The sequence below is a fragment of the Molossus molossus genome, unplaced genomic scaffold (genome assembly GCF_014108415.1).
Source record: "Molossus molossus isolate mMolMol1 unplaced genomic scaffold, mMolMol1.p scaffold_m16_p_13, whole genome shotgun sequence".
Classification (NCBI taxonomy): domain Eukaryota; kingdom Metazoa; phylum Chordata; class Mammalia; order Chiroptera; family Molossidae; genus Molossus; species Molossus molossus.
Window position 1 is genome coordinate 51,301,412 of NW_023425348.1, and position 14,540 is coordinate 51,315,951.

The following is a 14,540-nucleotide window of genomic DNA, read 5'->3' on the forward strand; positions in this document are numbered from 1 at the left end:
ATTTACTTTTCTCCACTCCTGACTTCCCTTTTCTCATTTCCTCTCAGTGACTGTTCTAAATCTGTACCCCCTTTTGCTTCATGATGTCCTTTTATCAGTCAACCTTGCCACCTTCTCTGCAGAGAAGATCCAGGCCAGTGGGGAGGATCTACCTTAATGTCCTGTTTTTCACCTAGAACCTACCTGAACCCCCAACTTGCTTTCTTTCCCCCTATGCCTAGCCCCGCCCCCAACCTGGGGCCGCTGATTCCAGCTCTTCTCCTCCCTCTGTGATTCTCCTCCTCCAGCTTCCTGGGCCTCCTAGGTAGTCCCAGGGACCTACCAGCTGAACAATGAAAGCTCCGAAAGACTTTGAGATGTCTCAGGAAAACAGGCTTGAGCAAACCGAATGTAGATGTTCTGTTTCCTACTTAGCACCTCCCAGGGATGGCCACGTCCACGGACAGCAGACAGAACGGGACTGTGACTCCTAGTGGCTGAGGCCAGTCAGGCAGGAATCCTCTACGCTTGTCAGGCGTCTGAGCCATGGCAGCACGGGGTCCAGAACTCAGAACAGAGGCCATGTCGGAGCCCAGGGCCTGCACTGGGGCTGCAGGTGAGAACTAAGAGGGCAGGTATAGTCTGGCCCGTAGTCGGTGTCCCCTCAAGGTTCAGGGACCAGCAACAGTGGAGCTGGCCACAGGTCTGGGATCCGGACACGTACTCAGGCCCAGAAGGGTCACCTTGAATTTTCAACCCAATCCTCTAGTTTCCATAGGAAACACCTTGTTAGACAGATGACCCTGGGGAAGGACAGCCTGGGACTGTCTGTGGGTTAAATCAGGTGAGCTTGCTCAAGGGGAGAGTGTCTGGGAGGCCAGGGGCTGCTTATGACGCTGTCATAACCCTCCCAGTCCAGGTGGCATCAGCAGAGAGGAGAGCGAGCTGGCGTAGGGGCCTTGGCCCAGGGCCCCTCCTGCCCCAAGCACCCACCCAGACCCTCAGTTTCCCTTCTACATTTGAAAACGGGATTTATAGAGCAAGATGTGGGGTGGGAGTGTTTCTTCTTCTAGACACACTGTCACGGTTGGGATGGACAGCTCTTGTAGCGTGTGTGGGCAGTCCCCGGGGTGCCGGTGCTCAGAACCTCAGGGAGGTGGGCAGAGACAGGGCTAAACAGTTCCGCTGGCTGCCCTCACCACCACCCCATTCTACTTTACTGCCAACTGTCTTCTTAAGTCCCCATCCCTGGCTGTAGGCTGACCACAGTCCTCCCAACCTCTGGGTTCCTTAGCACGAGTGACATCATGGCTTCATCTCCTTTACTCCCGCACCCAGGCAAGGGACTTAGAATGTGGCTGCTCGACATCTCTGACTCCTCCCGTCCACCGCTCGGCCCAGCCAGAGTCAGTCCCTCCCTGCCCCCTGAAAGCCCTGTGGCTCTCCTGGCCATAGTGCTAACAGCCTGTCGTGATGGTTACTGTGTGTCTCCCCGCTCACCTGTGAGTGCCTTGGTCTCTGCAGTGACTCTGTGGAGCAGGTAAAGGAGAGCCCGGGAGAGCTGAGTGCGGGATTCAGAATCGAGTGGGTGTGAATTCCAAGGACTGCAGTTACTTTTCAGAGTTGCCATAAAAGGCCAAAATGCTCTTGCAGCTACAGAGGAGTGGGGTTGGCGCGGGAAGTGGAGTAAGGCTGGGTGTAGCGTGTGAAGGAGAGCTCAGGGTTGGGGTATTAGCACTCATGAGCGCAGAGTGCACGCACCATGGGTCACCTGTGCGCAGGGGTTGGCGTGTGCAGCATGGGCGTGTGTGTGTATGACGGGGGGGAGTGAAGAGAGCAGGTGGTCACAGACAGTGCCCACTGGGTGCCACCTGCTGCTCACCCTCTGTGCCCTTCCTTCCTTCTGTTCTGCTCCCTGAAGGTGTTCCATGTCTGAGAGCTGACTGACCCTGAGTGCTTTTTCTCCTTTCTCTTCTTCCTGCAGTCGGTTCTGAATGTGATCAGTGAGCTGCAGGAGCAGATGTGTAGGCTGCAGCTGGACATCCACAGGCAGATTCAAGAGCGCCTCTTACTCAGTAGGGACCACCCTGAGGAGGTGGCGACTGGCGAAGGTGTGGCCGAGCCCCAGGCCTGCAGCCAGGACTGTGCCCGTTGGGAGGGGTCACCTGTAGGAACCACACTTAAGTATATCAGAGCATGCGTGTGTGGGGTGTGTCGCTGGTGGAGGGGCTGGGGTTTTTCCTAACCAGAACAGAGTGCGGTGGCTTAACAGGGATCTGTTGTTACCTCTGGGCAGAGCTTGGGACTCACACTCCCTCGGGACGGGAGCTGAGCTGGCTGACCCTCCCTGAGCAGGGTCCGAGCAGGGGAGGCCAACCCCAGGACAGGTGGCAGCACTCACCTCTCGGGCTGGGAATGTGTCCCAGGGCATTTGTGTGAAAAGGAAGCTTGGGATTGTCTGTCCCAGGTACAGTTCAGACACGGGTTCCTGCTTCTGGGCAGGGACATTCAATGACATGTCATCTCCCGTGACTTTTTTAAAGAAAAAAAAAAAATAGCATTATGAAAGAATTCTTTCAAGTTTATTTTTAAAGAGGTTTGTTCCCAGTGAAGAAATAGGACATGTGTTTCTATTTGCTGTGATGGTTGAGTCGTCATCAGAATTTCCAGAAACATTTCCCCACATAATCACGTTAGAGGGATTTCACGACCTCTGGGCCCTGTGTGGGTATCTGATGGCAGTACAGAGATGAGCTGGCACCCCAAGGTCAACTGTCAGAGGACTGGGAAGCCCGAGGGAAGGTTAAGGTCACAGTGGCCATGAGCACTGCAGAGGGTCGGCCTCAGCTCTGGGAAAGTTACCATGATCCATGCTCAACTACAGAATATGTTGAAAATCTCTACCCAGACTGGGCATTAGGGGAGGCGCTCAGTGGGGAGGATTTCCTCCGATATTAAAGGATATGGTGGAAAATGAGGGTCAATATGTAAGTGTAGATTTAGACAGGGAAGCCCTGAGGGGGTGCTGAGGCAGCCTCGTGTGCAGTGGTTACCCTAGAAAGACTTCTAACAGAAGTTAAAATTTGCTCCAGTGTTTATAGCCCATCGGCTATAAACCGATAGCTTAGAAGGAGGAGGATGTGCCACAGAGATTACAAGAGCCCAGAGATCATCAGCTCGGTGTCCCCACAGGGGCAGCCCTCAGGCAGTAACCTGCACACTCTGGTTCCGCCATCAGCAGGCCTAGCGCCCCCTAAGGCAGAGCCAGAGATGTTCTCAGACGGTGATCCTGGATCAGCCGCAGGTCAACAGGCCTGGGAATCTGTCGCTTGCAGGTCCTGCATGCAGTAGCCTTAGTGTGGAAGACTTATTTTAAAGGACACCAACAAATGCTCACTTCAACCATAAGAAAATCTTAATAAAACACCCTACAAAATTCAAGCGTAAGCATGGAACCGTGTGCTGGGTTGTCTCAGAACGAAAAGAGCTCCAGGCCGTTAAACGACGACTCGAATTTCATGTGTTTATTCATCAAGAAGTAATGCATACCTACTATGTGCCAGAGGTTAGCCAAACTTCTCATGGAGTTCTGCGTAGGAGAACTGACCATTAGCAATCACACCGGTAAATGTTTAATTGCAAATGACGTGGGAGGTGTACAGGATGCTGTGAGAGAGTATGGCAGGGGGACCCGGTGGAGGCTCGAGGCTCGAGGCTCGGATGGCTTTGCTGAGGGAGGCCTGAAGGATGGGCAGAATGAGCCTGGACAACAGTTCCCGGCAGAGGAAAGAGCATGTGTGAAGGCCCAAGTCAGAACGAGGAACTGAAATGTTTCCAGCATAGCCAGGGCACGGCAACCCCAGAGGCAGGCAGTGTGCAGGGTCAGGCCACGCTGTGCTGGTCATGGGTTCAAGCGTATGAACTTGGAGGAGCAGGGTTGTGCCAGGATCAGGTTTGTGTTTCCCTGGTATTGCTCCCCCGGATGCCATGGGGGCTCACTGAATTCAAGAAGGGCAGGACAGCAGGGGAGCCACTGATGAAGAGACTGCAGGCTGCCAACACCCACGGCCGGGCCAGAGGGGCAGAGCTGGGGGCAGAGCTCACAAGACTTGGGGATGAATTACATATGCGGGAGGAAAGGGAGAGGAGATGCCAAGGATGGATCCCAGGTTTTGCACAGGCGATTTGGTGGATGGAGCTGCCATTTAGTGAGAGAGGGGTGTCTCAGAGTGGGGTTGAGGGTTCTGCCTGTGCATCATCCATGTGCAGACGTTAAGTGGGAAGTTTGTTAGATGAGTCTGGAGTTCAGAAAGTCTATGGAAGTGTTCACATTTATGCTCATTCTTCTGATAGGAACCAGCCAGCAGGGCCAGTTGTCCGTTAAAGGAACCTCGGTTTGGGACAGGGGTGCTTAGTGGTGTCATCTTTGCTGAAGGGATGGTTTAGAAAGCAGGGGCCCTGGAGTCAGATGAGGTGGGCTTGGATTCCAGCTCCAGCACAGGCAAGTTGTTTAAATATCACTTCCCCACTCAGCAGCCTTCAGTGGCCCCCTGCTGTCCAGACAGCGGCACAGAACTTATAGTCTCATCCAGAGCCCTTACGGCAGGGCCCCACCTATCTCCCAGCCTCGTGTCCCCTCCTCTCCCTGGATGCCGACTCCCTCCCTCCCTTCTCTGAAGCAGCCCCTCTTGTGTACCAGACACGCAGACTGGCCCCTGCACCTGCCACTGAGCGGTCGTCTCCTCAGTGCTGTGTGTCTGTCCTGCTGTGTGGATCACTGACCCCTCTGGGTTCCTCAGCCCTCACTCAGCACAAAAAGATGCTCCCAGTGAACCTGCTTCCTGCTGCTTAGTCTGTAGGCAGCTCCCTCACCGCCATATCTCTGTCCCTTTGGTCCTGCCCTTTGCACACATGGGCCAGCGGTGGGCACACCTGCTCAGCACGCAGATGTCAGAAGGGCAGGCAGAACAGGTTCTGAAATAAGCAGAAAGACAAGAATGTCCTTGCGTGAGGATTTAAAAAGCAAAATAATATAAAATAAAAATAAACAGAAAGTTGTTTTTTTCCCCTCATGTCAAGAACTCCCTGAAACCACCAAGTTTAAAGATTGGAGCCGCCGTGTGGAGCATGATGCGGTTCTCTTGCCCTGGGCATCCTGTGCACGAGCTTAACCGGGCTGCAGCTAGAGGGAGCCGTGTCCTGCTCAGTAACCAGCACACCTTTGTCTCTCTCCCTCATCTCCCCAGGAGTTACTGCAAGAGCTCAGGCACCTCAAAATCAAGGTGGAGGAGCTGGAAAACGAACGGAATCAGTATGAGTGGAAGCTGAAGGCCACTAAGGTAAAAGGCGGTTCTGATGCCTGTGGGGAGGCACCGAGGCCTGTGGGGGGCGTCTGTGTGCACACTGGGCCTACAGGCCCCTGTGCCGGAGAGATGCAAACCGAGCCCACTGTGTGCACATGCAGCTGTGGCCAGACGTGCAGCAGACACTTCGATCCAGGAGGGCTCTGCGCTGGGGGAAATCCCACGGGATCGTGAGCTGCTCCAGCAGCCCAGTCTTCTCCTTGCGCTGTGTCCCGCAGCGCCATCAGCTGACACGGGGCCAGGGAAGGGCTGGTGAGCAAGAGAGCGAATGATAAGCAGATGAACGCCACTGTTACATTGGCTGCATCATTTTAAGTTTAGCCAGTCCCTCTAGTAATCGGTTTTTAGAAAGAGCATGCTTTATTTTCAGCAATGAACATATTCCTTTAAAAAATGATGTCTACTCTGCATATTTTTAAAAAAATCAAATCAGACTTCTGTTGAATGAGGGAGCTTGCTATATAAAGGACACCAAGGAAAACTTGTTTTGTGAAATAAGTTTTTTTTTTTTTCCCCTTCCTTCATTTCCTCAAATAGTTGACATGCAGAGATTAAAATGAGTGGGCTGGATGCAGCTCGCATATTGGTGGGCCGGGGTGGGGGCTGAACATTGTGTTTAAAGATGTCAAATTCATTGTCTAAATTTAAACATTAGGAAAGTTCACATTGAAATAGTTAGGCTGCCCTGGGGGTGGTGGAGTGTGGGGAAGGATGCTCTCACTGCCTGGAACAGCATTCCTGCTTGAAGGAGCCTGGGCTGGGCTGCCTCTGGGTGGGGTGCACACCTGCCATTTTCCTAAGGTCTCTGCAGCGCCACCTACAGGTGTTGGCGTGTGGTCCCGCAGGCATTTTGCCATTTCCTAGTGTTTTCTTTCTTTTTTTTAATCCTCACCTGAGGATATTTTTCCATTTTTTGTACAGATAGAGTGGGAGGGAGAGAGAGGAAGGAGAGAGAGAGAAACATTGACGTGAAGGGACACATTGAGTGGCTGCCACCCACATGACCAACCAGGGCTGGGGACAAACTGCAACCGAAGTACGTGCCCTTAGAGGGAACCGAACCCGGGTCTCTCCGGACCGCAGGCCGACGCTCTAACCGCTGAGCCAAACTGGCCAGGGCTCCTAGTGTTTTCTTAACTTCTAGTTTGTTCTTTGTTTTTTCTATAAGTTAACTTTTAATGATTATTAAAAAAATAATAATATTCATTATAGATAATCTTTGAACCAGAAAAAATTAAAGGAATAACAAAAATCACTCATGTACCACCCAGGAGTTACCACTATTATTTCCTTCCAAGCATTTCTCTTACTGGGTCTTGTTCTCTCTCTCTCCCCCTCAGTTTCTGATGTTGATAATTGATATGCAACTTTATATCACGCTACTAAAAGAAAAAACTCTGAACACAATGTTGACATCAATAGTCTATATACTATTCTATTGTGTGAATGTCAAGTAATTTGCTTAACCATTTTACAGGTGAGAAACTGAGGCACGGAGTAGTTAATTAACTTTCCCAAGATCTCACAGCTGGTCAGCACCAACCCTAGGCAGCCCAGGCCCATTGAGCGAGGGCCCTGCTTTTATCTCGCCCTACCCGTGTATGCAGCAGGCGTCAGTGTCTGGCTGTAGGAGCTGTGTTCTCAGATCGCTCGGAATCTGCCCTCGCATGCTCCGCTCAGGCGAGCCCTGTCTCGGAGAAACCTTTGAAGTGCTGCATACCACCTTCTCTTATAAAATCAAACAACCCTTTTGCTTTTAAATTACCTGAGACCTTTGCCTTGGCATGTAGGCTTTGAAATACCAAGTTATTTAATAACTACCAGGTGTCAGGATATACCAAGCCCTTCACACACTTTTTCCCATTCGATCCATAGAATAACCTGGTGAGGGCTGTTGATTTACTATCCTCATTTTGCTGGCAGGGAAACCGAGGCTCAGGGTGGCCAAGTGAGGTTCGTATCTGGATCTGTGTCATTCTAAAACTCAGGCTCGCTTCCCTATACCCTCCTGATTCCCTGTAGTAAAAACCTTCACTGGTTTTGAAAGTTCTTCAGTGTTCTGTGTAAAGCTTCTCAGTCCCTAAAGGTGATTTACCTTGCAGTGCAGCGGCAGCGGGGTGTGGTCCCAAGTTTAACGAGGCCAGCATTTGCTGGGAACCAGAGTGTCATGTCTGCCTGATGCCGGCTCCAGCCTTGGTGGCTACAGTGCTTGCGTCCTTGGTCCTCATGGTCAAGCAGGGCTTCTGGGCTATTGTTAACTTCCCAGCTGGTAGGGACAGGTGCCACTCAAAGGATGTCAGAGCACCTGTCATTTCTGGCCTATGGTGTGGAAATTGGCACATGGGAGGTTGGGACCAGCCACGTGTTTTGTAGGGATTTAAACAGATGACGTCACCCAGAGGCAGGCCTCAGAGAGAAGAGACTTCACCGTGCCCAGGGTCTGCCTCAACAGGGCCACACCACTGAGGTCTGCTCTGGGGCCCATGGACAAGCATCCAGTGTCCAGATTCCTAACAGAGACCAACTCACACCCTGTCTGCACAGAAAGGGAGAAATGGGTGGAGAGGTACAAGAAAGGCTAAGAGAATATTTTCTAATAGTTGGCTCTTGTAGAAACAAGAGGCGTTTGGATTGAGCATCTCAGGGTAAGCTTTTCAGAAGCCTTAGTCACCATTCATCATGAGCCCCGGACCCCGCAGCCCTGAGTGAGCCATGGGAGCAGCTGCATGGCTGTGTGTCTCAGTGAGCAGCATGGCCCAGGTGGACTTGGCCGTCGGCCACTGTGGGTGGACACCAGAGCACGTGGTCAACCTCTGCCGTTTGGGAGGTGTCAGGGAAGGTTAATCAGAACCCTCGAGGTGGCCTCTGGGACCCAAGCCATGTGAGAGTGGTTCTCCTGTGCCCTGTTATCTTAGAAGCAGACTGGCTGTGGCTAGCGGGATCCCAGCTTGGAGCAGGCGGGGATTACATCCTTGCCTGGCCACTAAACGGCTCTGCAATGTGACCACTGAATCCTGCACGACTCCTGTTTTCTCCCCAGGGACACGCAGGGCCATTGCTTCCTCCCACTGCTCCCTGTGGAGACGAAGGGAGGAATGATGTAAGAAGGTGTAGCCCAGGGGTCCACGCAGAGTGGCTGTTCTGTCACGGGTCCAGAAGCTGACACCAGGCCGTTTGGCAGAGGAGCCACCAACAGGACCAGGGCTCACTGGCTACTTGGAGTTGTTCAGAGAACAATGCAGGCCTCCGTGGGAAGGACAGCCCATTCCGCCACCGCGGGGAACGCAGGCGGGGCGGGACTGGGCTCCTGCGTGGGCGGTGCAGCCAGAGTAGAGGTCTGCTGTGTGCTTCATTGCCAGGCTCTGCCAGTCCTCAGCCCCTTACGTAGTCTGGTTCGATGCTCAGAGAACCGGCTAGTTGTCCACAAGGGAAGGAACAGGATGAGAGCAGCTGTAGTGGCACCTGCTGTCTACCAAGCATGAGGCTAAGTGTTCATAACCATTATCCAATTTCCTCCTCTCTACAGCCCCACGAGGTAAATGCTATTTCCCCCATTTTACACATGAGCTATGACTCAGAAGGGTTAACTCACTTGCCCAAGGTCACCCAATAGGAAGTGAGAGAAGCCAAGTTTGTTAGATTCCAAATTGCTTCTTGGGGTGGGACCTGCACAGTTCTGATCTTCTAATGAGTATGGGAAAGCGTGGACACAACCACACCTACTGTTGGGCGTGAAGTTGAACCCGCTGTATGTAGTAGAGACATGAGAACCATCCAGTGCCACTGCCCATGTGTGTACAGATATGAATGTGTGTTCACCAGTGTGGCTATACTTACCCACCTTATTTGCACACCTGGATGCTTGTATGTACGTACATGTGGGGGAGCATACACAGGTGCCTGGAGGGTGGGCAGATCAGTGGCTGTGCACAGAGGGTAGGGGAGTGTCTGAGGAAGGCAACTCTTGGCTCACTCTTGTCAACCAGTAGTGACTTGGTTTCCCCTGCATTTCCTGGATGGGGTAGGAAAATGAGAAATGTGTGCACTGTAACAATGGTGTACATGCATGCTGTACATGAGAATATCCAGAAAGAGAATAGCCATTTCTGGACAAAGGGCAGCCCTCCCACCGCATACCATCCCAGCTCCTCCAACCTCGGTGGTGTTTGGACCACAGAGGGCAGGGGTGGGAAAGAACCTGGTGAAGTAGGAGGACGCTGGAGAGGAGCAGGTGGACGGCCAGAGACAGGCAGAGGCCAGAATGGCCAGAAAGAATGAGTTTATTGGTCAGAGGTCCACCTTGTGGAGAGGGAAGTGAGCACCTTTAATTGCTCACCTCTGGCACCTCTGCTCCTAATTTTAACCTGGCCTAGGACCCATTGGCTCTGGACTCTGACTTGAAGCACTTCTTTACGGTTTGGTAGTTCCTCTGAACTGGGAGGGGTCCTCTGTCCTCTTGCAGGCTGAGGTAGCCCAGCTGCAGGAGCAGGTGGCCCTGAAGGATGCCGAAATTGAGCGTCTGCACAGCCAGCTCTCCCGGACTGCGGCTCTCCACAGTGATCATGCGGAGAAAGGTAACCGGTTTGGCTGTGAGGGTGCAGTTGCCCTGGGTCCTGTGCCCCCTCTTATAGGTGGGCTGGCATGTCTGTGGATGAGTATGTGAATGCCTATGTGAGCATGGAAGTGCATGTGTGTGTGCAGACATGTCTCAGTGAATGGGTGTGTGCTCGTGTGTGCATGACTGGGCCTATGCAACCCAGCTCTGTCCAGAAATCATTGCCACCAACCTCTCTCCTGTCCAGAAGACTCAACTCTGAAGGCGTTCTGGGGATGCATCCTGACCATTAAATCTCTGGCCACCTCTGGAGCTTTAGCCATTCGCTTGTCTGAAAGGATTTGTTTTGTGTCATCACCAAAGGGGAGGCTTTAGCAATTCATTCTGTCACTAAGTGGAGACCTGTCTGATACTCGTCCAAGGCCCTGAGTTTACAGAAACAAATTAGTCATCGCTCATCCTTTACATCTCAACTTAAAGTTACCTCTCAGGGAGACCTCTCCCGGCCACCCCACTTCATGTAGATGCCCCCAACCCTATTTTTTTCTAAGTCAGTGTTCTTTTTTTTCCATAGCATTTATTATAAGTTGTCAGCATTGTCTTTTGGGGGTTCTTTTTGTATAGCCTGCAGCCCACACTCTGGGGAAGGGACTGTGTCTGTCTTTTCTTTAAGACCATATCCGCAGAACTTAGCACCGTATTTGGTTCATGGTAGGCTCCTAAGTGATACTTACTAAATAAAGGAAAGGATGGTGAATGGTTCCCCAGGAGTTCAAGTCTCGCTGATTAAAACTAGAGGATAAATCCTCTTATTAATACATATTTAGTATTTATGGCTATTTGCCTTGTGTACAAGATGATCACAATCTTCCGACATTTCCTCTTATCTCAGCTGCAGAGTAATGCTGGGGAGATCGTGGGGGCCAGTGGATTGGCTCTATGACCTAGTCTCATTGATGCTGAGCTCAGATCCCTGGCGAGGGTGGGGAAACCATGTGGCCAGGAAATAGTGGCTTAGGCTAGAGAAAAAAGTTAGCCACCAATATGCTAAACCCTTCCCCAGCCTTTCTCTTCCCAAACCACTGAGTGTGTCACCCACCCGTCAAGCCTAATGTGGAGGCTGGATCCCCCTAAGATGACCTAGGTTATCTGTGATGTTAAACCAGGACAGAGAGCCCAACCCATGACTGCTAGACCAGGCAGCCTTCCCCCATGCTCCGTGCTACTCCGGAGTCCAAGCCTTCCAGGGCCTACTGCACTCCATCATCAGGTACCTCCTGGAGCTGGGCCTTTGGTCCCGTGCTGCCCGAAGCATTGAGGAGTGCCAGTCTTCATTTGGAGCTCACTTCTCTCCCCCCATATCCGGGCTACGGAGCTGGTCTTCCACGGCCAAGAGCCGACGATAAGGAGCAAGCACTCTACTTTCCCCTGAAAATGGATCCCTCCCGCTATTTATACAAAATACATACATTTGTTCCTCCTGTTCTTATTGGATTTAGCAAGCATCCTGAAAGCAAGTGGGGTACCTGTACTTGGGTTCCCTTGTCCCCTATACTTTTCTTACATAGACACCTCTATTCTCTTTGCAGTACCCAGGTTGGGTACGGGTGTATCCCTGTTTGGAAAATCGATGTGCCAACTCCTGGACCTCCAAATATTTGGCAGGATGACCTCCAGCTCCTTTAGGCATTAGCCTATGACCTGGCTCTCCAGACCAATTTGGGAAGAAGTCGAGAGAGTCCCTGTGGGGTCCAAAGTGAGAGAAGGACATGAATTGTCCACAACAGACTGAAATAGATCTCTCCGCCCACAAGGAAATTCTTTAGATGTATGATGAAATAAGATTGTTTTCCTTAACAGTAGAGTTTGTTTTAATATAGCCAAAGATGTGTCAAAACATCTGTTAGTTAAGTCTGACTATACCATTAAGACAAGTAATCAACACTTTTACATAATGATTCTTTGCCAGTCTCCATTCAGTTATAGACCCTCGCCCACCCCCTTATTTTATTTTACTTTATTTTTTTTCCATTATTGATTTTAGAGAGAGGAAGTGAGAGGGAGAGAGAGAACATCGATTGGCCACCTCCTGCATGCTTTACACTGGGGATTGGGCCCACAGCCTGGGCATGTGCCCTGACTGGGAATCGAACCGGTGACCTCTTGGTGCATGGATCGACGCTCAACCACTGAGCCACCCCCTTATTTTAAATTCTCTGCTACAATCCATGGGACTGTATGATTTTCTTTAAAAAACAGTTGCAGCCCAGGCATATGCCTTCTCAAGTTATAAAGGATAAATGTCTGTATTCTTGTGAGATGTTGGTCTTGAAAGCTTTTTCTCTGTGTCACCTTTGAGCAAATGGCATTTTGGTTTCTCCCCCACAAATGTCTATCAAGAGAAGACGCAATGATAGGTTCATTCATTTATTAGTCCAACAAATGTTTAATGAGACTGAAGTCTATGCCAGACATCATTATGGGCCCTTTAAAAAAGCAAAGAAGCCGTGGGTAGTTTGTTCTCCCGGGAACTTCTCAAGCTTTGCCTTGAGGGGCATCCTAGCATGTGGAGGTAGCTGTCTGCATTTATGTAAGTAATTCTTTCCTCACCTAAATTTTTTTAGACCAAGAAATTCAACGTCTGAAGATTGGGATGGAGACTTTGCTTATTGCCAATGAAGATAAGGTAAGACCGTCACTGGGCAGCCCTGTGTTTCCCCTGCTGACATCCCGGCTCTGTTCGGTCCCTGCTGGTCCCAGTGCTGTTTGCCTGCTGTTTTGGACACGGCCGTGCCCATCAGGCCGTGGACTCGGGTGTGTCAGGAGAACGGCTTCTGCTTCCTAGAGACTAGACCTTAGCCACTTGTTTTTGGCTTTGATGTCTGGGAACGTTGCCTAAATGGAATCTCCCAAAGGCAGATTGAAACCGCGCCTGTTCCCGCTGGTGTGGGGCAAACAGTACCACTGTGGTTGCTGCCAATGCCATAGCTGCTGCTTAGACTCCTAGCGAAACTTGAGAACGCTCCCCCGCGCCCACGCGTGATCCAGCCGTGAGCCGTCCCAGAGACACGCAGCATGCAGTGCTGTTTGCCTGCCCTCAGAGTCCTCACGTCTACATCCCGCATAACCACGAAATGAACACCTCTGTAAACACACAGCACCCGCCCGGTGCACACATCAGCTTGGGGGACCACACCCCTGCGTTTTCCAGATGAGGAAACGGACTCAGTGTTCTTTCATTTTGTCCAAGGTCAGGTAGCAGCAGATGGCAGGGCTAGGGTGTATGCCCAAGGTCGTCTTACTCCCAAATCGGTGTGGCCTCCCGAATCCCTAGGCCTGTGCTGAAAGAAATGTCCTCGGTTGTGTAAGGAACCTCAGACTCCTAACAAACAGGCGAGGATGTTGGGACAAACAGGCAGTTTTATCTTAGTCTGTGTGTGTGCTGCTCCAGAGAATAACACTTGGACCCGGAGGCAGATTTTAATGGTTACCTCAGGAGGGCAGGGGACAAGAGTTTCCTGCTTCAGAACTATTTCGGCCCCTTGAAGGCTATACCAGGCGGGGACTCCTGGAGATTGGACTCAGCCTTCAGGGGGAGGTTGGGAGGCAGACCACGGACAACCAGGCTCTGGGAAGGGGCCTGGATGCCGTGTTTCCCTTTGGGACACTCCACAGGTTCCATGTGGCACCTTCTCCCGGTGGGCGCAGAGCACAGCCTGGCCCCACCTGGGCTCAGCGAGGTGCCCGAGCCATGTTGACATTGTCTGCTCTCACACTGTCAGGACCGTCGGATCGAGGAGCTCGCGGGGCTGCTGAACCAGTACCGGAGGGTGAAGGAGATCGTGATGGCAACTCAACGTAAGCGCACCCTTTTCCCTCAGAGGTGTCCCGGCCGCTGTGCTACATCCAGGGGCAGTCCTGCCGGAAGATCCTTCATCTTCATTTGGGGACAGCCCTCTGCTGGAGAACGGAGCTGGTTAGACTGTCCTGAATTGCAGGGAATTGGCAGCTGTTAAGGTTTCCAGACATTTTGTCATTAGTGCTCAGTTCAGAACTCTCAGGGACTATCCAGATCACCGAGAAAATGAAGCTTTCGAATTGAGCCCTTGCGAGCCCCCACCCATGGGTGAAGTCCTGTGCATCCACCCAGGTTACCCCTGCGCGAGTGAGACCTGGATCAGAAATCATGCCCGTGCGCTTCTTGGGGATTCGAGCTTGTCCACCTCCTGGAACGTGAAATCCCCCAGGAGACTGCCAAGGACTGGGAGGCTCCTTTGAGTCTCTGGGTGCCTAGGTTCCCACAGGAAGTCACAGGGCAGGGAGAGCTGTTTGCATCTCAGATCTGCTGCCCAGATGGAGTGCAACATGCAGGCAGCATTGATGTTCTCGTGGGCACAGTGGGGCGTGCGCCAGGCCGCCTGCCTTGGTCACACCGTGGACCTGGGCTCCCAGCACAGATGCCAGGAAGCAGCTGTTTCTAGGAGGGGGCTGCCGTGAGGGTGTTTAGGAGTCTCTGATTCTGGCTGAGCTGCCACCTCCTCAGAGGAAGAAACTGAGCCCCACACTGGGCTGTGGCTGAATGGTCACTGCCCGGGTCTACTGTAAGGTCCTCCAGCCCCCTCACCCCAACCCCACACACATGT

The 14,540-nt window shown here is 51.9% G+C and overlaps 1 protein-coding gene across 2 annotated transcripts in view; it reads left to right on the forward strand.

Moving 5' to 3' along the window:
- Positions 1-14,540, forward strand: part of PPFIBP2 (PPFIA binding protein 2) — a 130,570-nt gene that overhangs the window by 95,708 nt on the left and 20,322 nt on the right. For both annotated transcript variants that reach the window (XM_036258343.1, XM_036258344.1), the window contains 4 exons: positions 5,226-5,318; positions 9,805-9,916; positions 12,522-12,583; positions 13,680-13,755. In XM_036258343.1, the coding sequence (XP_036114236.1) occupies positions 5,226-5,318; positions 9,805-9,916; positions 12,522-12,583; positions 13,680-13,755 (343 nt within the window). The remainder of the gene's footprint in view (positions 1-5,225; positions 5,319-9,804; positions 9,917-12,521; positions 12,584-13,679; positions 13,756-14,540) is intronic.